Source organism: Henckelia pumila, chromosome 4 (genome assembly GCF_033568475.1).
Source record: "Henckelia pumila isolate YLH828 chromosome 4, ASM3356847v2, whole genome shotgun sequence".
Lineage (NCBI taxonomy): Eukaryota > Viridiplantae > Streptophyta > Magnoliopsida > Lamiales > Gesneriaceae > Henckelia > Henckelia pumila.
The window spans coordinates 128,949,474-128,972,037 of record NC_133123.1 but is presented as its reverse complement, the minus strand read 5'-3'; the positions used below and the strand labels follow the sequence as shown (position 1 = coordinate 128,972,037).

Here is a 22,564-nt window from a genome sequence, read left to right as displayed (position 1 = left end):
GCTTGAAAAGATTTATTTAGTTTATGCAGTATTTAAATATTTTGGTTGAGTAAAGATACTGGACTTCTGCCAGTTATTTTTAAATTGTGTTTTTTATTTATTCATGATATTTCATACCCCTTTTATTATTATTACAATATATTATTTTAAAAATTAAAATAGTCAGCAATTTTATTTATTTATTATTTTAAGTTAAGAAATTAGAGGACGTTACAATTCATGTCTCCCTCCGCCTAGAAGCCTACCAGGAGCCGCTCATTGTCCGTGCAACCTCTTGGCACCGGCGATCACTCCTCGCCTCCTCAGCCCCGGGCGTCACAATTTGGTTCTTTAATTTTTCCATCTCCTATATTTGCAATCCAATCTGAAAATATCTTAATTTCATCACCTTCATCACAAGTCAAATTCAGTCGCATATTCTTAGTCAATCTCAAAACTTTGCAGTGTCTCCATAGATATGACGAATTAATAGTAGCATGAACAATATCCTGTCTACTTTCCTTCGGAATAAAAGACAAAATCTGTCGAAAATCACCACCAAATACAATTGTCTTGCCTCCAAATGGGAGTTGAAAGCATTGTCAAAGTATCGTCGCTCATATCAACGCATTGTTGCTCATATCATCATTTGACACGACTTTGGTTGTTTTTGACGTTGGGACCACATCGTCTTCCGAACAAATCTATATTTAATTAACTTTATTTTTTTGTAAAAAAAAATCATTAATTAAATTATAAATTAATTAATATATGAAAAAAAATTCTTTAAATACCACTTGAAAGTTTTCTTTTTCAGTATTCTTTGATCTGGAAATAACACTTGATTCCTATATAATAATAAAATTAAATACATGAGTAAGATCGTTGATGTATTGCGAATGATAATAATGTATAGAAAAATTCATCAGTTCTTAGTTTACTTGATTGTCTAAAATGCTTCCACTACATTTTTCAATAATTTTAGTGTCTGTTTTAAGCTTGATGACAGTATATGACCCTCTAAATCCATTATTTTTTTCCTGGCTTAACTTGAATTTTGAACATTACTCTTCGATCTACCAAATCTTGTATCTCCTTAGGCATTTTTTCATCATTTGAATCCTGTACATTTTGTTAGTTGTCTCAATTTATATTATAAAACTATAATTAAAAAGAAGTTTAAAAAATTGCATATGGCTCTCAAACCTCATTTAGTACCGAAGATCTCATATTTATCGTTGTTTTTCCAATAAGCTCAATGCACTCTTTGTCACATAGTAAGAATGAAGCATTGTTCGTGTGGTCCATCGCACGAAGTTGTATCTTAAACCTATGAAATAAATTCAGTTTATTATACATCATATTTATCAGTATTGAAAAATTAAACTTATGACAATAGAGTTTTGTAACGAACCTCATTTTTTTCATTTGAATCAAAATGATTACATTTTTCACAATAGAGTCTCTCACCAACGGGGGTAACTTTACCATGTGTTTCAACACTTGTTGTTTTAAAATTAACCCAAAAGCTACCGACCTCCAAATCAGAAAATGATGAAAAATAATCATAAGTCAAAAATAACATATAGAAAGATTAACATGATATTTAATCTCATAACTATACCTCATTGTTCTCATAAATTTGTTCAATAGTCTTGAAAATTCCTTTCGAAGTTGTAATTTCTTCTAATAAACTCTGTGCAATTGTTAGAGAGGCTGTGCTTATAGTGTTAGGGTTGTTGCACTCGGTGCTCAATCTGTACATGCAATAAATTTTATTATCAAATGGTTACAATTTATTATCAAACAAAAAACAATTTAATGTCATTACCAATAAATCAATCAATAAAATATATTAAAATTACATTCTTCGAAAATCTTTGATTTCATCCAAATCTTTGTTCATCAACATCTTGGTGATTTGGTAGGCAGTAGATACACTTATTTCACCTTGAAATATTCTTGACTTACACATTTGAAGAATAATCACAACAGGCTCTTCACCATATTTGTCAAAGTGAACCATTAAATCATCAACCAAACTTTCCCAATGTGTACATGTTAATCGATTATTTCTGGAGAGTAAATAAAAATGAATTAGCATGAATAACAAGTAAGAAGTTGAAAATATTAATATTTACTCTTTGTCTTCAAGGATGATATTGATGAGTTTTGTAACACGTCCATCTATCTCTTTATTTCGCGGATATTCCCTTGCCACTATCTTACCTATCACATCTGGATAACAAAAAAAAAAATGATTAGATTTAAATTTTTGTTTGATAATATTACGTTAAAAAGTAATTAAACAATAAATAAATTTGACTAACCAAAAAATATCTTCTCATCCACCACTTTTTGATTTTTCAGCTCTCCAAATGATTTGAATTCATACATATAGGACGAAAATGTTTCTTCAAAAATCTCACAGACGCGAGAATTCTTAACAACCAAAAATTTGTATTTATTTTGTGTTGTTTTGTAAAACATGTGATTTTGAACAATTATAATATCTTTAAGAGCAAACAAATGTATCTCTTTAACAATTTATATAAAATTGTCCATAACCGTATTTGTGATCGTCCCATGAATGCGTGAACCCTATAAAATACGACAGTTATACAGTTTATATTTATATTTCTAATGTTTCAGCAAGAAAACAAACAATTATATTGCTAAAATTTTACCTCACGATCATGGAAGACATATTATATACTGAAAATTTTGTTTTTCTTTGACTTGAGTTCATATAGATGAACAGCAGCTTCATAGCACATAAACTCGTGGTTGGAGAAACCTCACTGATTGAGTGGGTGCCATTTATCAAAATCTTGGTTGAGCTGAAATATAACGTGAGATGAAAAAAAGAAATCGGTTTGCTTTGATTATTTTCAAAGCAAATGTTTGGATTTATATTATTCTATATGGATTGATTAGCATATTTAAAAATTTAAATAAATTAAATATGATCTTGTATGGATTTTTGTTTGTTAAAAATTTAAATTTTAAATATCTTGTTAAAATGAGTTTTAAGATTTTTTTAAAATGTATTATCTTGGAAGTATTCAAATTACAACGTGAAATGGTACTGAAAATCATGCTGATTGTGGTTTTTTTTCAAGAAAATATTTAGCATTATATTAATCTATGGATTGATTACTGAATTTAAGAAATTTAAATTCATCATGATCTTGGAATGGATTTTTGTTTGTTAAAAATTTAAATATCACATTAAAATGATTTTTTTGATTTTTTTAAAATGTATTATCTTGGAACATATTGAATTATAATGTGAAATGGATCTGAAAATCATGCTGATTGTTTTTTTTTCAAGCAAATATTTAGTTTTATATTAATCTATGGATTGATTACTAAATTTAAAAAATTTAAATTCAACATGATCTTGAAATGGATTGTTGATAGAAAAAAAGTTAATATTTTTATTATCTTTTCAACGGCTGTGAGGTGACAAAAATTTAATCTATTATTTTCTCACAATATAATCCTTAAATAAATTTAAAGTAATAGATCAAATTTATTTTTATCCAGCAACAATTTTTCTATTTCAAAAGGCAAAAATATCGGTTATTTATTATCTCATAATAATTTATGTTAATATTTTTTCAATGCAAAATTTATGCAATATTTCTATACTTAGTAACCTGCTTTGGGCGGGAAATTTTTTTTCTTCTTATTTTAATTAGCATACTTTCTTGTTTTTATATATATATAGATATAGATATAGATTTTAGATGAGATATCGTTCATAAGATTTTTGAATTTATCTAAATTGATGCACCATTTTATTTTCTATTTTTGTTTTACTTTTATCTATGACTTCTTCCTCATCTATACATTTTTATTATTATAGTTTTTCTTGATTTAATATTTAAAATATGAGTAGGTTTTTTTTAAAACAATCTCATAAATTTATTTTCATGAAATGGATTGAGTATATATATATATATATATATATATATATATATATATATATATTGTAATTAAAATTAATATTTTTGATATAAAAAGTTACATTTTTTTATGAGTTGAGTCGAAAGTCCATCTTTAAAAATTTATATTTTATTATGAAACCATATCATAGGATATTAGAATATTAGAAAATTAAATAGATTAAATTTATATTATTTTATATGCAACGTTTTGTGAATTTCGCAATATTACGTTTCACAGTATAGCGTCAATAAAAGTTTAAATCCCTAAACGATATGAAGATGATGCCACGATGACATGTCAATTTCGACAAAAACTTTTATGAGACGGATCTCTTATATGAGTTATCAATTAAAAAGTATTACATTTTATGTCAAAAATATTACTTATTATTTTATATCACAGGAGTGTTACTCGTCAATTTCCTAGTTAATATATCTTGATCTAACTTGCTATATATAAATCTTGACACCCTTGGATTGGTGGTGCTAGAAATATATTCGAATTTTTTTATTAAAAAAAACATATCTTTTATATCATAAATTTATCATTTATCCATGTACCATCCATTTTTCAAAATTCAAAAAGTTCACATTATATGCAGAAATTACATATGCATTCTGATGTAGTGTTTCTTTTTTATATTTTTATTTTTGAAAGAGCATTTTATTGTGGTTGGATCATTATCATGTGTAACAATTTATCTGAACGGATAATAATAATAATTTAGATAAAATTATAGAAACAATTTTGAGAAATCAAGAAGTATAGTTATCTTATTTGATATTATTTTACTTGATTGACCAATGCTTATAAATGTTACAAGAACAAGCGCAACTTTTACGAAAATGCCTTTTTCCTCGACATTCTTCTTGCTACTTAGGTAACTAACCAAATCGATTATGGTTTATTGAAACTTTGGCCGATTGGTTGATAACAAGAACGCAACAAGTTTCTTCTATTTGAATTTTGTTGTTATGTTAATCGATTACCAATTAGTGAATAGTATAACCTAATCCAAAGCTAAATCTACATCAATATAAATCCAACTTTTCTTTTCAAAGTAGAACACACCCAAAAACACCAAATTTAAGAAAGATAATCCATCTCGTACAAGTTTCATTTGAATTAGTTAACGATTTATAAACTCGTCTATTCCATTTTCAAAGTTCATCCGATGGGCAACGGAACCAAATAAACGCTCAGATGCATTCGAACAGCCATAAATCCCATAGAAACGTACATGAGATTCATATTTATTGTACAGGAGTTTGAATAGAGTCACGAGGGAACTACAACGCATCGACTTGAACTACGGTTAGCACAGAGAAAGGACGAGTATGAGACAAGGATGAAAATGTACAAGCATGCTCTCCTTGGCTGAGCATGCAAGGCAACACACATCGGAAATATCAGTAGACAAGGTCAGTGCATGGCCTCTCACCTTTCAATCCCCATGTTTTGTTTCAATGAAGATGGATCAAATCAAGTCTAAACGTAAAACGACTCCAGCCATCAGACATGATCGTTTACAACATCCATAGAACCGATGCATGTTAAGTAGAACTTTAACACCCTACTATGTTGTGAATCACCAAAAAGATACTGGCCATCTTCCTGTCTTGTAATAATGCACAAATATGTAAATATATTCGCCCAAATTGTCCAAACACAGAAAAGGTCAAGAGGCCAACCTAGATGTCACAATGATAGCTAACCACAAACACAAGATTGCTTGTACATGTAAGCAGTCAGCGATGGTTTTAGAAAGAAGGGTTGGACTCGGACACATCTCAGTATTCATGAGGTCGTTGAGCACTTTACACAAGCTAAAGCACGTCTGTAAATAGTAACTGACTTGGGGAACCAATGAACTATTAGCTCAATCCCTATAACTAAAAGAAACATGGAACAAAATGGGAGGGCAAAAACCAATGGGGAAAACAAAACCAGTTAACAAAATACGCAAGGGGATGATCCACCTAGATCCATGTGTAGAGAAGTAAATCACAACATCAATCGAAACACAAGATAAATTAATTGAAATTCCATGCATTAAAAGCTGAAACATTAATAGAAAACCTCAAAATATTTAAACTTGAAGTCACCATCATCCAAAAGGGCAAACAAAACACCAACCCTTACAATGTAAAGGTTGTCATCAAAAGTTTGAAAATACAAAACATTACAACTCTTGAAACACCTTCTAATCAAATAAACTAAAGCCCATATCATCGTCACTCTCCTCCTTCGGCTCTTCCTGAAAATATTTGATTAATGAGTCACAAAAGGTCAGAACAAAGAAAAACACAACATGAATACTTAAAACAACACTTGAATCAGTCTCAAACTCATTCATGCTTTGGTATATGCCATTTATCATATACAAGGTTCAATAAAAAAAATTGAAAGGGGTAAAAGCAAAAACTGCAAGTCCTTCAAGAACATAACGGAAAGATTCAGGCTTTCATTATTATCCTACATCAAATTGCAGAACTAAGGGTAAAAATAAACATATTTTGATTGGATGGAAGGATCCCAAATCCAAAGGTTTCGATTATGATTTCGTGATTAAACTGAAAGAATAGATCCCAAACTAGGTAAAATTATAAACATGAAAAGAGATGAACCACGAAAATACATTTAAATAAATTTGATATCAAGCACTTGCATTTCCATCCAAGCGCAACCATATGTAATTCGACACGGGATTGTGTGAAAAGTTGTGATGCATATCAAATATCCAAGACTAAAAACAAGATCCAAGCATTACCATAATATGCAAAGAATTACCTTCTTCTCCTCGGCGGCAGGAGCGGCGGCGGCGGCGCCACCACCAGCGCCAGCGGTCGGCGCAGCCACGGCAACGGCGGCGCCTCCGCCACCAGAGCCCACGTTCAAGACTAGATCCTCGACGTTCCTCTTCTCACACAGCTTAGCGAAAAGACTGGGCCAAAAGGATTCCACCTTCAAATTCGCCGACTCCACCAGCTTGGCAATTTTCTCCGCCTGTCACCAAGAATAATCGGATCACACACCGAACAAATTACACCACAAAACAAACCCAGAAAAGACATTACCGTGACGGATATGCCATCATCGTGAAGAATCAAAGCAGCGTAAGTACATGCGAGCTCTGCAACCGACATGGCGAGAGAGATTCTTTAGCTACAGACTGTGAAACGGAGGGAGAGAGGAGACTCGAGGCTTTGCTGCGGCGGCCAAATGCTGCTTTGCTACCGAGTGTAGGGTTTTCGACGAATTTATGTGAGATTGTACTCCGTTTGGCCCCTGGATTTTCTAAAATCTCAAATGCAACCCTCTTTACATTGTTATTTTATTTCCTGACCCTTTGCCCTTAATTTTGATTTTTTTTTATTTTTTTTCCGGATAATTATAGTGTTTACTACTTTACTTTTTGCAACTAATAGAGTGTTTGACTAAACTTAGAGGATGTTTGGGAGAGCTTAAAAGATCTCAAATTTTGTTTGGCAAAAATTTTTAAAAACAGCTTAAGTAAGGGGGGAGGTATTTATTTCAAAAAGATCTTATTTTAATATTTTATCTCTCTAAAATATACTTGAATATTTTCATAAATATCCATCATATCATCCACCCATTAAATATTAAATATTATTTTTTAAAAAAATTACAAATCACATAAATTTTTCTAAAGTAAAATATTAAAATAATTTTATTTTTTAATATATGTTTATTCTAAAACTATTTTCGTATGTGTATAACTCAAAATTTTATTTTCATAGAATTATATCCTTTTTGGTAATTTTGACAATAAAAAGATCTTATAATACCAAACATATCAACATCTTTAAGTTGTTTAAAATAAGTTTACTCAAACACTTTAACAACTTATTTTTAAAATAAGTTCTAACAACTTATAAGCTCGTAAAACAGCTTTTAAGCATTAAGAGCTTATAAGCTCTTTTTAATAAGTTTAGTCAAACACCCTCTTATTAAAAATAGCTTATAAGATCAAAGAGCTTATAAGTTATTTTGGGAGCTTATAAGCTGTCAGGTCTTATTTTAAAAATAAGTTGTTAAAGTGTTTGGATGAACTTATTTAAACAACTTAAATATGTTGATGTGTTTGGTATTATAAGATCTTTTTATTGTTAAAATTACCAAAAAGGGTAACATACTATGAAAATAATTTAAATAGTAACATACATTTAAAAATAGTTTTAAATTTATTATAAATATTAAACATATATTAAAAAAATAAAACTATTTTTAATTTTAATTAAGAAAAAAATTTGATAAATTATGTATAAAAAATGGACAGAGGGCGTTGTGAAAATTTAATAAAATATATAAAGATAATATGATGAAATAAATTATCAAAATAAGATCTTTTTGAAAAAAATACCCTACCCCTTACTTTTTCAAAAACAGCTTATAAGCTGTCAAACAACTTATTTGACAACTTTTAAGCTGTTTGACAAAAAAATTGCCAAACAAAATTATGTATAAAATCTCATATGATCTAACCTAATATTTATCCCACATTTTCCCAATTCTTGTTATTTTTCTCATCAGTAATTTTTGACACATAATTTTCCTAACATGACAAGATTATAAAAGCTTAGAATTTAAAGCCGTTCAAGTTCCAAAACAAAACACTGAGGGTATGTTTGAACAACTACTTTAAAAATGTTTTTCGTGTTTTGTAAATTTAATAAGTGTATGTTTGGATAATATTTTTGTAAAACGCTTTTTTTATACAAAAAATTAAAAATGTTGCTTAAGTATAATTTTTAAAGAATAAATGAGATGTATTTTTTATGGTTTTAGAATTAAAAACAATGATGGAAACAAAACATTTTTTTTCAATTGTAAAAACATTCATATAGAATGTCTAAACTCATAATTATTTTTAGAACATTTTGTACAAAAAAAAATTATAAATACTCGTCCAAACATAGCCTAAAACTTTGGAAAACCTAAGCTAATACTTATAAAACTTTGAGAAAAATTAAATGCTGGAAAACTTTTGCTAGAAAAAGAATAGGTGAACGAGGGGTAAAATTTTTAACCCTCTAAACAAGAAAACTAAACCCTTGCTCGATCCTTGGCTAAGACTTTGGGCCTTTAGCCTAAACGTGATTGTTATGGATTTCGACCTATTTGAGCATACAACTCTTGAAATCTTTTGTGCCATTTAGATTTAGATTTTAATTTTACTCCATCCATCTCAATTATCTAAGACAATTTTATATTTAATGTTATTTTCCAACTCTTTTACAATTTACCTCTATTAAAATAATATCATTAATTATTTACATAATTTTTTTTTACTATATTAGAATCTCATTAATAAAAACAAAATAAAAAATTATTTTATAAAATTTACGCCTAACAATTAACAAACACGAACACTTTCTTAATATGAAAATACATACAAGCATAAACAAATGAGACGAAAGGAGTATTTCATTTCGATATGACGTAAAATACTCATTACACTTATTTTGTATATTTCAACTTCAATTTTCCTTGACGATATAAAAATCTCATACGTAGATAACTCTCAAGACACCTCGACTAATTCAAACGTTTGGAATTTAAAACTAACTGCAAAAATTTTGGTGCCCCGGATCGAGTGATGCTTAAATAACTTAGAATCCCTATCCGATAGATTTTCTTCTTTTTTTTTCTTTTTTTTTTTTTTACCTGAGCATTTTAGATCTTTGGTCGAAACGCACATAGCAAGGAAGGGGTGAGAATGTACCGAAAGCAAGTATAGCAATGACTAAATCTTAGTTAGGGATTAGTACAGACCATTTGGAAATTTCAAGAGTCACGATTAGATCCACCATGCCAAAAATCAACATACCAAGTTCAAAATTTAAGTATCCATCATCACATTAAAAGTTGCGTCTGTCATGCTGGAAGAATCCCATGAGGCAAAGGCTATGGCAAGTTCGCTCTGGGTGAATCCGAAATCAAGTACTGCCTGACCTAGCCTGCAACAAAACCATTATCATAAAACTTGAAACAAATGTGACGCACTGAAGTTCTTATATCTTTATTAATTTCCTTATCGATTATCTTAGTTTCACGAGGTGTTACCTGGCGAGGGGATGCAGATCTTGACCTTGACCTTGATTGTGACTTTGGCCTGCATATTTGGGCAAAGAGCGAAAAATTGTTGAAGATGGTCCATCGGATTGATGATAGAGGACAAGTGTGATAAGACAGTGAAAAATCTGGTTCCTCGTACCTGGAAGCTTTAACTGGAGATGCAGATGGTGATCTTGAAGCAGATTTCTCCGGTGATTTGCTGCATGAAAAAGAGTCCGGTGATTAATACAATTAGAAGTGCACATAGAGCTCAAAATAAGAATATACATGATGCAAGAATTACCTTCTCTTCCTCTTGGGGCTTCTGCTTCTACTGAGACTCCTGCTTCGGCTTCTTGCTGGACTGCCCTTGTATTCCTTTACCTAAAGTCAATGGCGAATCCAGGCACACGTCCAAATAAAAAAAACTAGACCTCATGGTTTTTAGCAGTATGGTATTTACAAAGACATCAAAGAAATTTAAATTCCCCATATTCTCTAAAAGCAAGTGGTGGAATTCCTTTATTTTGTCATGTCTTGCACTTAAGATCCAAGCAAATTTGCAAGCATAGGCGAGAACCAAAAGGCGATATATTAAATTTTAAGGTCAGTCACAAGTTTTTTAAAAAAATTTTGAAGGCAAAAAACAAAAAACCAAGAGAGGGGAAGGAGAGATCGATCAAAGACGATACCCGTATATAAGTTCTAGTCCAAGGATTTCTGAACTCAGTGTCATCAAGTTTCCGAACCTGATTGATCAAATGCTTCGGATATTATCAAATGGCAAACCCCAAAAGCATAACCAATTCTACAGCAAATGTATACCATTTACTTACAGCATATTTCAAGTCCTCATGATTAGTATAATCAACAAGGCCATAAGTTCCTGTTTGAATGGAAGATTTCAGTGCCCAAAAAAAGTTCAGAATTTGCTACTGATTCAGACAACAAATGTGCAAAAGTTGACCGTGATTCATCACCAAAAGGTAAAAATTCAATGTTCAACAAACCTCAAAATCATGGGATGGAGAAGGAAAAAAATGAATGACAAAAACAAGTGTATGACTTGTAACAATCGATAAATTACAAGCACAAAAGTAATCAGCCATATATAAAATTACAAATATGAAAATGCAACACCTTCTCCGTCACGATAAACTTCAGCAAAACAGACATCCCCTGCTTTTCTCATATGATCCTGAAATGTTACACAAGTAAATAACACAATAATGGCAAAGACATAAACTTAGAGCTTACAAAGTTAGGTGATAATCAACCAACCTTCAAATCTTGCCAGGAGGCCGAAGAAGGAAGTCCCCGGATAATAACTTCAGCATAAAATCACAACCATACATAAGGAGCGAATAAATTATGCAACAAAAAGAAAATATTGAAGTGCAGCCAAGCTCAAAAGTAGGGATGTAAATGAGACGAACAGTTACTGTTCGGGTCTCGGCTCGTTAAAAGCTCGTTCGAGCTCGTTTAATGAGGTTCGTTAAGGCAAACGAACCAAGCTCGAGCTTTACAATATTCGGCTCGTTAGCTCGTTAACAAGCTCGTAAGTCATCTCTTAGACGAAAAAATAATAGTATTGATATTTAATTTATAAATTTACACTTTACTTATGAAAAATATTGAAAAATCTATAAAAAATAATTTATTAGAATAAAATTACAAATTTTAATAATAATATTATAATTTTTTCAAATATATAATTTAATTTTTAATTAATTTAATGAATAATTAAATTTATAGTTTAAATATATTAAGCTCGTTTTAGGCTCGATAAAAGCTCGAATAAGCTCGTGATCCATGAATATATTCGTTAAATAAGCTCGGGCTCGGCTCGTTTATAAATGAACCGAGCTTGAACATTCAAAAGCTCGGCTCGGTTCGGCTCGTTTACATCCCTACTCAAAAGCACTTTCAAATATATTTGGGCAGCACCTCGATATTCTGAATGGCGGGAAACTCCATATCGACTTCCAGCCCCATTGCTCCCACGATAACCGCCACGACGATCACTTGAAGATGGTGGACCTCTACCACCATGTGCAAGCTCAACCTAAATTGAGTGGTAAAAAACATTTAGGCAGAAAAGATGGGAACCATCCTAACGACATTCGGACAACCAAAAAAACAAGTCTCATACAAAGCACATCAAATTTTAGTTGGCTGAACTTACCCTTAAACGACAACCATCAAAGTTATAGCCATCTCTTCCCCTGATAGCATCTTCCGCATCCCGTGAATTCTCAAACTAAAAAAAGAAATGATAAAATTTGCCAGATAACAATTTATATCGTTAAGTTACACAGAAATAAATAAAAAACATGATAGCATTAAGGTACATAGCGTGCTTGTTTTATGCATCTATTCACATCATGGTAAAGGTTTTATTTTCTCATAGAAAACTACAATGCACTAATGTGAAAACTACCTCCACAAAGCAATAACAAGGAGGACGAGGCGGAATCTTCAATTCAATGTCCAATATGCGACCATACTGCAGGAGGGAACAGGTAACAGCAAAGCAATGATATCAAGTGCGCAATTCAGCAAACAAATAAGGCAGAACCAGACAGCTCCAAGTTAAGACCAGCAAATAGAAAATAAACATGCATTATGAAGTCACATACTATAAATGGGCATCTCCAAAAATGTTTGCCAGCAACACAAGATAGATTCACAAGAGTGTTGAACTTCAATTTTTTACCTTCCTAATTACTAACCCTCAACAACTAAATATCACATCACGAAAAAGAAGATGAGTAATCATAAACAATTCCACATGAACTGGCAGGCGAATTACAGAGTAAAATTGCAGTCAAAAATATCCGAGAGGTATTATTGCTGAAGAATCTAAATTATCACTGTTCAAAACATTTCTGACAAAGATACTTCACAGAGGAAGTGAATGTGGGGAGTTCGCCACTGGGCGGATGGTTTTGCGAGCTAGACAGCATAAAGAATTAAAAGACTTCGCTAACTAAAAAACACAAAGTAAACCTGGATCTTGAATTTGATACAGAAAAATAAAACCAGAGGATAATTGGACCCTAAACGAGACTGCAAAACCCTAAAGTGGTGTAGAAAGGAGATATGGAATATTTAATCGGACCTTGTAAAAGATGTCTTCAACTTCCGATTCTCTAATATCAGCAGGAAGGTTGCCAACATAAATCATGCGAGAGTACCGACCACTCATTATTGGTCCTTGTCTTAAATGTCAAAGCAATGCTGCATATAAAAATTAATCATAAATAGGACACCTATTTGAAGGAAAAAGATGATGCTAGATAAAATAATATAAAATCTTTCATATATGATAGAAATTTGACAAATAATCAGAGGACAAAACTTATGAAGCAGACCAAGAGAACAATCCTTGAAGTGTGTGGTGCTCCACAAGCTGCATCGCTCATGTGCTCCAAGATGATCCAAAGCTAGGGTTATATTGAATTAATATATGATCTCCTCATCCACTTTAAATATTTGCATATGAATAGCTCTTCAAAAACCAAGCAACAACTTCCAAAATCCAATTATACTAACATATGAAAAACTCCACCCTGACTTCTCCCACTCCCTTCCTACACCTCTATGTATGATAGCAAACCTCACATTTGTCCATGCTCTTGACATCTATCACAAACAAAGCATATGAGTCATGAGATAAGGAAATTTTCAAATACTCACTCATGTATTCACCAACTCAGATTTCTTTCAGATAGCAGAGCAAAATGACGTTGGAAATTATTCAAATGTCAGGGGCCCACTGTAGGTTGACATTTTTTGGCATGTTTTATACAGATGGTAAATTTAAATATATGTAGTATACCTTAACAAATCAAGTTTGACCAGAAAAATGCACATGGACAGGCATATGGTCGGGAAGCACATTCGTTAGTTTGCCTTGCAAGCGAGCCAGATAATACCGGATCACAATTTAGCTTCTACGTTGCCATCAACACGTAGATAGATGTAGCAAAAAGGTATAGTTGACAATATGGGACTTCATTCTGTTGATTGTAGGAAAACTTCAATGTACTAAAATGACATTTTTCGGTTTTTAGATATTTGGCATTGTTTTCATTATATCATACATCAGTTTTTCTATGGCGCTAGCTTTAAAGAAAGATTGATGGAAGATTCATGCTACTTGAGGTCGAACCCAAGCCATGAACTCAATAGACGCTCTATAAAAGCTCAGGAGTTCAAGATTAATAAAATACTGTTCGATTAAACTGATCTCGAATGTAAACTCTTTTGACAGCAGCAGTTTCATGCTAGCAAGACATATTTTTGGCTACTTGAAACAGTTCAGTGAAAAACAAAATGTGGTTCAATATGCAGAAGATGAAAGCATATGGAAATATCTTAAAATCGTAGGCTACATGCTATACAGCTCAGCCTCGTACAATACAACACAGTTATCAGAGCCAATTTATATCCCGCATAACCTACCTTGAACCTAATTCCAGTAAAAATTAGTACTTGTAAACCAAATAACTTAGTCCATACCTCGTCAAACACAACACAGTTATCAAAACCAATTTATATCCTGCATAACCTACCAATTTATCAAACACAACCGAATATTTATAATTTATCACCAAAACAGTTATCTTGCCGCCATTGAATGGTGCGAGATATCTGGTCTGAAAACTTGAACTTTCTTTTTTTCTTCTATTTCCTCCTTAAAACCCAGATCTAGGGGAATTGAGGGATTGAAATGGACAAGTTTACGCCTATTTAATTCACCCTAATTCCGGTCAAAATTGCAACTTGTAAACCGAATAATTTAGGCCAAACCTCGTCAATCACAACACAGTTATCGAAACCAATTCATATCCCGTAAAACCTACCTTTCTCCGAGCACCGAGCGCCTCGTCACACCAGCGTTTCTTCAACTTTGAGCTCGATACTGAAACATAATCATCCACGAAAATAAGTACAGATATTCGAGTTGTGTACATAGAACAATTCAGCATTCTTCAATTGAGAGGGGTTGATACCTACTCCCCACCCGCGGCGCTTTCGATAAAATTTTCAAACTCGATTCTGATTTTTAAGTTTGAACCTTTTGAGAGTTTAGGGCTACGCGTGCCACTTCCACATTGTCATATTATATACATTTGAAATTGAAATAGACTGCGAGTCTGTGATAGATATATTTACTGTATGTAAAATTAATTTGGTATACGAATTATTAGTTAAATATTAAATTGGTATATAAATTTTTGTTAATGGTTTAATTGATACATGTTCATCCAATTTCAATATTTTTCGTTAACATTTATGTAAAATATCCAATTTATCCTTTATTACAAAAAATACAAATTTTATTTTAAATTTTAATTAGATATATTTGTATATTATATTTTAGACATAACAATTGTTTGATTAAAAAATTTATTTGTACATAATATTTAATATATTATATAGATTATATATTTTAACGATAAGGATTAGATAAATTATATTAAGGTATAAAATATTTAAATAATTGTAAATAAATAAATTGATATCATAGAAAATAAACAAACAAATATTTTTTTAGCTAAAATTCTGATTTTTGTATACATAATTTTCTCATTATATTTTGAAAAAATATTAATAAATGGTGATTGTGTTAAAATATTTTTTAATATTTTAACTATGTAAAATTTTATTGAATGTATTATTTTAATAAAAATATTAACATAAGTTATACTGAAACTTAATTTAAAATTTCAAATTATATTTATAAGGAAAACTAATCAAATCATCAACTAAACTCCGACATAACGTACCACATTTTTTTTGACCAACAAATTAAAAATTATAAGTTTATTTAAACACAATAATTTTATAAGATAACATGAGTCATGACTAAGAATAAACTGAAAATCGTTATCGGTTTTCTGGCGGACAAAAACGATAAAGCTGGTTTGGAAACAAAATAATATTATTGCATTAATTAATTTGTATTATCAAAAAACTATTATATTCTTTTCTTCATCATAATTTGGTCCAAATCCGGTGGATATGTACCAATTAAGTCATTAACAAAAAAATTTGTACCAATTTGACATTTAACCAATAATTCATATACCAAATTAATGTTTTACTCTATTTAACTATTATAATCACAAAAGGGTTGACCCCGACTATTTAACTATTATAATATATGTGTGTGTGTCCGTAAAAATTTAAACAACCCTCTCTAAAAATAAAAATAAAAATTTAAACCCTTTAGATAATTATTTAAAAATATTTTTAGTATTATAAATATAAAAAATTAAAATCGTGTTTCCACAAGTGTTTTTAAAGTATTTTTTACAAAAAAATTTAAAAAATATTTTTCAAATATAGTTTTTATTTAAAAAAAATTGGATGTTTTTTAATGTTTTTCTAATCGAGAGCAATGATGAAAAATAAAACATATTATTTTTTAATTGTAATATTTTTTATAGAATAGTTTTTCAAACGCATTTTATTTGGAAAACGACTTTTAAAATATTTTATAATTTATTTTAAAAAATATTTTTTTAAATACGCTTTATAAACAGTGTCAAAACAGATCCTAGATATATTTACTCTCAAAATAATATTTATATTTTTTTAACAAAAAATTCTTTATTTTAAACCTAAATTGTTTATGATCAAAACCAAAAAATTGTTTATCGATTAAAAAAAAATCTAAACATTGTTTTCTATCTAGGGATATGTGTTGGGTTTTGAAATACAAGCAATCCTGATTATGATGATAAAAAAAATTTGTTATTATATTTCTAATATATTTACTCCAGTGTGAAGTTGTTAAACTCAAGATGGAAGCCAAAACTGAAATTTAACCAAAATGAATTTGTGACGAGTTCTAGTGTTTCGATGGTATCTCACAACTCAACGATGAAAATTATTAACCGTCAAGACGACTGCATAGAAGACTCAATTTAGAACATATCGTATTTCACGTCAGTTGGGCAAAAACATATGTTATCTAGATCAAACTGACATCTCAAAACAAAACCAAATTGCATCAGTCGAGCAAAATAACAGAAGCAGTTGATCTCGAGCATTTTTGGTATGTTGGCCATATCGTGCGGCTCGGTTATCCAAATGGAACGATTCAGCATGTGTTAGAAACTAAGACAACTAGTAAATTTGCATACGCGTTGCGTGTGTAACAAAATATTTTTTGCTACGATCACTTTCTTATTACTTCTTATCAACATGTTATTGGGAAAAAAGTCATTTGAAAAATTAGAAGTCCTCAACTGAAAAATATGATGAAATTGAAAATCCGTGAGGATAATTGGAGTAAGTGTCTAGTGAGTTAGTTAATTGATTTAGTTTTTTTGTTTAAAAATTTTGGAAGAAGACGTGGGTGGATAGTGGGGTAATAAGTGGAAATGTGGAGTGAGATTGAGGGAATGAGGAATAAAATATTAGATAAAAACAAATACGAATGTGTGATGCCAAAGGGTAAAATGGTCAAGAAAACATGGTGTCCCCATATTAGACTATGAGAAGCGGTTTCTAAAGGGTTCTCAACTTTTATAAGATAGTATAGATGATCTACAAATCATGTTCACAAGTCGCAAATCGAAGCATAAGAAGCTGCTAAACTGCATTGAAGTTTTTAGTTCAGAACTGAAATTCTGCAAAGCATAATTTCTGGCATAGTTTGGTATTTCAAGCATATATCTCTCACATAAATTCGAAATGGAGTTATTCTTGATCTCATGGAAAGCTAAGAAAAATGGATACAACCATCACGTTTATCACTTTTCTGAGAAATCAACGAATCAAGAGATGTAACACTCGAATATACCACATTCACTCTACTGTTATTGTTCTCGACTCGTTTAGAGCAGGTCTGGTATTTCGTGCTTCTCTCTCTCATATAAAATCCAAATTGAGTGATTCTTAATACTGTGGAAAGTCAAGACAAAAGGCTGCAATTTTCATGTTCATCACTTTGCCTAGATATCAACAGATCATGTCAATATCAGTCCACTTACCCAAACTAAATTCTGCTCGTTTGCTACCAAATTGATGTTTGCTCAACTGCTACCAAACCGAAGTTTGCTCAACTGCTACCGAAATTGCTATAGTATCCAAACTGCTTCAGTACCACTTTCGCACCAAAGTTTCAGTTTTGCTCCAATATCAGTTTTGGACCAATTTCCGTCTCGCTCTAATAGTACAAAAATCTTACAACGACTATATTTATGAGTCTAACGGTTATATCATTCTTGGATCCTATAAATACAAAATCTTGAAAATCAAGTACAAACTTTAGAAGGGTATTCAAAGCATGGACATCCTATTTGAAGAAATTAGCTAGAATGAGAACAAACTCAATGTGTGAGAATATATTTGAGAGATACATACACTCTAAAGGGATAAATCCTCATACACAACCACTCACGCATATACAAGAGAGATGGTGTTCAAATATTAATTGAGTGAGTCTTAACACAAAGACGTTAAACATTGTGTTTGTAGTCTTGGCATAAGAGATGTTAAACATTATGCGAATTGTTAGGTTGCGGCCTACAATCGGGTATGCGCTTGGAGTTCTTGTTTAGGCAGTAGGTAAGTCCTAAACTAAAGTGGGTTTGTACAATTGAGTTGTATACATCAAAGTCTTTTAGTTAATTCTTTCGAGGAGGAAGAAGAGGTGACGTATGAGTATTGTAATCTCCGAAAATCCATAAACAAATTCGTGTCTTTCTATTTATTGCATTTAATTTACTTTTACTACTATTTTTAAGATGCATTGTTGAAGCATTTTATGTATTCTTCATAGACCAAAATGTTGCATTCAAAGTGTTTGATAAAATGATTCAAACAAACTTTTTTCATCATTTCAACTTGTATCTTCTTCAAATGACTTACTGTTGGTTCCGAAAATGCAAGCAATCTTGATTTTGATAAGAACAAAACTTGTTATTGTGTTTTTAACATATTTACTAAGTGTGCAGCTAATAGAAGACAAATTGGAAGTGCTAAGTTGTTGGAATACAATCTTAGCTCAACTTAGTTTCTGGCGCAGCTGTTTATTTCAAGCATATCTCATAGCTCGATGATCTAAATGACCAGCCGCCAAAAGTATATAGGTGGACCAATTCGGACAATATCTAGGCCAAACCATCGTCTCAAGATAGAGCTGGATGAAACTGTAGCAGTAGATTGAGTGACAGACTAGCTCTGGTTTATTGATCATATCTCTCAGATCCGTTATCCAAATTACATGATTAAGTATGCGTTGGAAATATAAGAAGATGATCTAGAAATCATCTTCACAAGTCAAAGTTTGAAGAGGATCCTAAGAAGATGATAAATCACGTTGAATTTGTTGGTTCTGCACAGGTTGCTGACAGAGCTCAATATTATACATAATCTGGTATTTCGAGCATATCTCTCTCATACATGCTCTAAATCAAGTGATTCTTAATTCCATGGAAAGATAAGAGAAAGAGCTACAATCTTCATGTTTATTAGTTTGCCCATAAATCGACGAATCAAGAGATATAATCACTCAAACAGACAATATGCACTCGACTGTTTTGTCCTCGATTGATTTGGATCAGTATCGGTATTTCACATATCTCTCTCTCATATCAAATCCAAATGAGGTGATTCTTAATGCGTTGAAAAGCCAAGACAAAGGGCTACAAATTTGATGTTCACCACTTTGCCCAGAAATCAACGCATCAAGATCTACAAGCAGTAGACCGATAAACATGAATTCGACCGATGAGATCTCCTCGATTGCAAAGCTCTACTCGAGCGATTTGAGCAGCTCTGGTAATTCGATCATAACTTTCGCATATGAACTCCAAATTGAGTGATTTTTGCGGCGTTGGAAACCAAGGGTAAGGGCTACAACTTTTATGTTTTCCACGTTTCCCAGAAATCAACACAGCAAGAATTATAGGCATATGAACATACAGTATTTACACAATCAGTCAAGATGCTCCCACTTTGCCTCTCAACCGGTCGAGATGGTGTCACATGGCTTCTCAATTAGTCGAGGTACTGTCACCTGATCTCTCAATTTTTCACCTGGTGCTATCAGATGATGGAAATCTTCTCAACCGACCAGCAGCCTTTCAGAAGCTTAAATATGACCGTTGTGTTGTTAGAAATAGTACATAACCTTTTCCAACGGTCATAATATTGTATCTAACGTATATATTTCCTTTAAAGGCTATTTATATCACACTCATAAGAAAGCCAAAGTAGTGCAGAAAAGAGAGTGGACAACCAAAAGATTATCCAGCTAGTTAGAGCTTTTCCACATCAAGAGAGGGTGTCAAAACATATTATTAGCTATATCAAGAGATTGCCCTTGGTGTGAAGAACACAACAAATTTCTTGAGATTTCACAGTCAAGTTCTTCACACCCAACTCACTCACACACATTTGTTAGAAGAATTGTATAGATTATTTGAGTGAGAGTATTTACACAAAGATGTTAAAGATGTGTAAACCTTGTATCTTCAGTGTTATGTCATTTGAGAGATTGAGAATCTTGGAGTTCCGACTTAGGCGGCGAGGTAAGTCCTAAGGTTTGAATGGGGTGATTAACAGACGTTGTAATACTCAAAGTCTTCTAGTAGATCCTTCCGAGGAGGAAAAAAGGGTGACGTAGGAGATTGAGCTCCGAACATCCATAAACAAATTAATTGGTGTCTCTTTACTTTATCGCACTTACTTCTTGATATTGTTTCTGGGTGATTTGTTGAAGCATTTTATATGTTATTTAAAGTACCAAAATATTGCATACAAAATGTTTGATAAAATGCTTAAACCAAAATGTTTTTACTATCTCAACTTGCAATCTTTTCAAACCATTTTTCAAATGTTTAATCAGTTTTTAGATAGATTATTTCGAGTGTTTTTCGCTTGGTTTTGTAACCAAACTCGATATAATTTATCGGTGCTCGGTTCATATTCGAACAATTCAGGAACGAGCTATTGTAGCTCAAAATATTTTAAAAGTGTGTATTCACCCCCCTCTACACACACACCCGATCCCCAAAAATTACAAAATATTTAATCAGTTTCTATGAAGGATTATTTTGAGTATCTTCTGGTTGGTTTTAAAACAAAACCCGATTTAATTCATCGGTTCTCAATATTTCAAGAACCGAGCTATTGTAGCTCAAAAAATTTTAAACTTGTGTATTTTTACCCCAAAACGATCCTATAAATTGGTATTGGAGCGGGTTGTTCTAGAAAGGGCATTAAAAATTGATTTTGAGCTTTCAAATTTGTTTTTCATGAATTTTCTAACATATATATGCCTAGTTGAGTTTCTGGTAGCTTGCAGCGACCTTGAGAAAAATGGCATAACTCCTTGCTCGAGTGTCAAAATAACAAACCATTTTTTGCATTGCAAACTAGACTCGTAGAAAATCGTAGTGGTATAAAATTTACAGCCTGGTGATGCACGAGTAAAACAGTTTATTCTATGAATTCGAACCAGTCGTGCTGCCGCAGAAAACAGAGAATAAGACATGAGTTGGTGTTTTTGTCAAGAAGGTCAAGGATGTTGCACTCATCGATTGAAGGGACTTATTACCTCGAAACACAACCATAAATCATCACTAAAACTCGGTACACTCATTCTAAAATTAGCTTTAAGATAGCACTTGAGTTTAACTGTCAATATGATGTTTTACTTGTGCTAGATTTAAACTATGATTTTTTGCATTACTTGAGTTTCGATGTTCATATTTTTATCCAAGTTTTGTGATCATCAAAAAGAGGGAGATTGTTGGGTTGTGAAACAAAAGGAATCTTGATTTTGATGATAACAAAAATTTTTATTGTGATTCTAACATATTTACTTTAGTGTGAAGTTGTTAAGCTCAAGATGGAAGTGAAAACTGAAATTTAGTCAAACTGAATTTCTAGCGAGCTCTAGTTTTTCGATGATATTTCATAGCTCAATGATGAAAATGATTAGTTGCCAAGACGTCTGCATAGAAGACTCAATTTGAAACATACCGTATTTCACGTCAATTGGGCAAAAATGGATGTTATCTAGATCAAACTTACGTCTCAAAACCAAACTGAATTGGATCAATCGAGCAAGAAAACAGAAGCAGTTGACCGAGATCCGTTATGGTATATTGGTCATATTGTGTAGCTCGGTTATCCAAATAGAACGATTCAGCATGCGTTATAAATCTAAGACAATGATATACAAATCATATTCACAAGTTGAAGTCTGCATCGGAGCATAAGGAGCTTCTAAACTACATTGAGTTTCTGATTGAGAACTGAAATTCTGCAGAGCAGGATTTCTGGCACAGTCTGGTATTTCGAGCATATCTCTCTCATATAAACTCGAAATAAAGTGATTCTTGATTTCATGGAAAACTAAGAGAAAGAGCTACATTAGGGTGTAAACTAATCGAGCCGGTTCGCAAGCTTTACTAAGCAACTCGATAAATATTTGATTCATATTCAAACTTATCGAACTCGAGCCGAATACGAACATGTTCGAACTTTTTTTTAGCCGAGCTCGAGCCAAAATTATTTTATTCGA

The 22,564-nt window shown here is 31.7% G+C and overlaps 2 protein-coding genes across 4 annotated transcripts; both read right to left on the bottom strand.

Moving 5' to 3' along the window:
• Window positions 1-5,949: 5,949 nt before the first annotated feature.
• On the bottom strand, window positions 5,950-7,170 carry LOC140865154 (large ribosomal subunit protein P1-like). The gene is made up of 3 exons (XM_073269686.1): window positions 7,011-7,170; window positions 6,724-6,939; window positions 5,950-6,190 (listed from the first exon to the last, which is right to left on the bottom strand). The coding sequence occupies exons 1-3, from the start codon at window positions 7,077-7,079 to the stop codon at window positions 6,137-6,139; spliced, it is 339 nt and encodes a 112-aa protein (XP_073125787.1). The 5' UTR covers window positions 7,080-7,170; the 3' UTR covers window positions 5,950-6,136.
• A 2,506-nt stretch (window positions 7,171-9,676) lies between these two features.
• Window positions 9,677-15,128, bottom strand: LOC140859834 (serine/arginine-rich splicing factor SR34A-like). Of its 3 annotated transcripts, XM_073262420.1 has the most exons (15): window positions 15,030-15,112; window positions 14,880-14,938; window positions 13,386-13,656; window positions 13,133-13,251; window positions 12,452-12,517; window positions 12,197-12,271; window positions 11,959-12,076; window positions 11,293-11,339; window positions 11,152-11,209; window positions 10,848-10,897; window positions 10,704-10,760; window positions 10,316-10,395; window positions 10,172-10,231; window positions 10,021-10,069; window positions 9,677-9,914 (listed from the first exon to the last, which is right to left on the bottom strand). In XM_073262420.1, exons 4-15 carry the CDS (start codon window positions 13,217-13,219, stop codon window positions 9,894-9,896), a joined length of 768 nt encoding a protein of 255 aa, XP_073118521.1. In that variant the 5' UTR covers window positions 13,220-13,251; window positions 13,386-13,656; window positions 14,880-14,938; window positions 15,030-15,112; the 3' UTR covers window positions 9,677-9,893. The 3 variants fall into 3 exon arrangements, with proteins under 3 accessions (XP_073118521.1, XP_073118519.1, XP_073118520.1); XM_073262418.1 differs by lacking the exon at window positions 13,386-13,656 and having other exon boundaries at window positions 15,030-15,128; XM_073262419.1 differs by lacking the exon at window positions 13,386-13,656 and having other exon boundaries at window positions 15,034-15,078.
• Window positions 15,129-22,564: the final 7,436 nt, after the last annotated feature.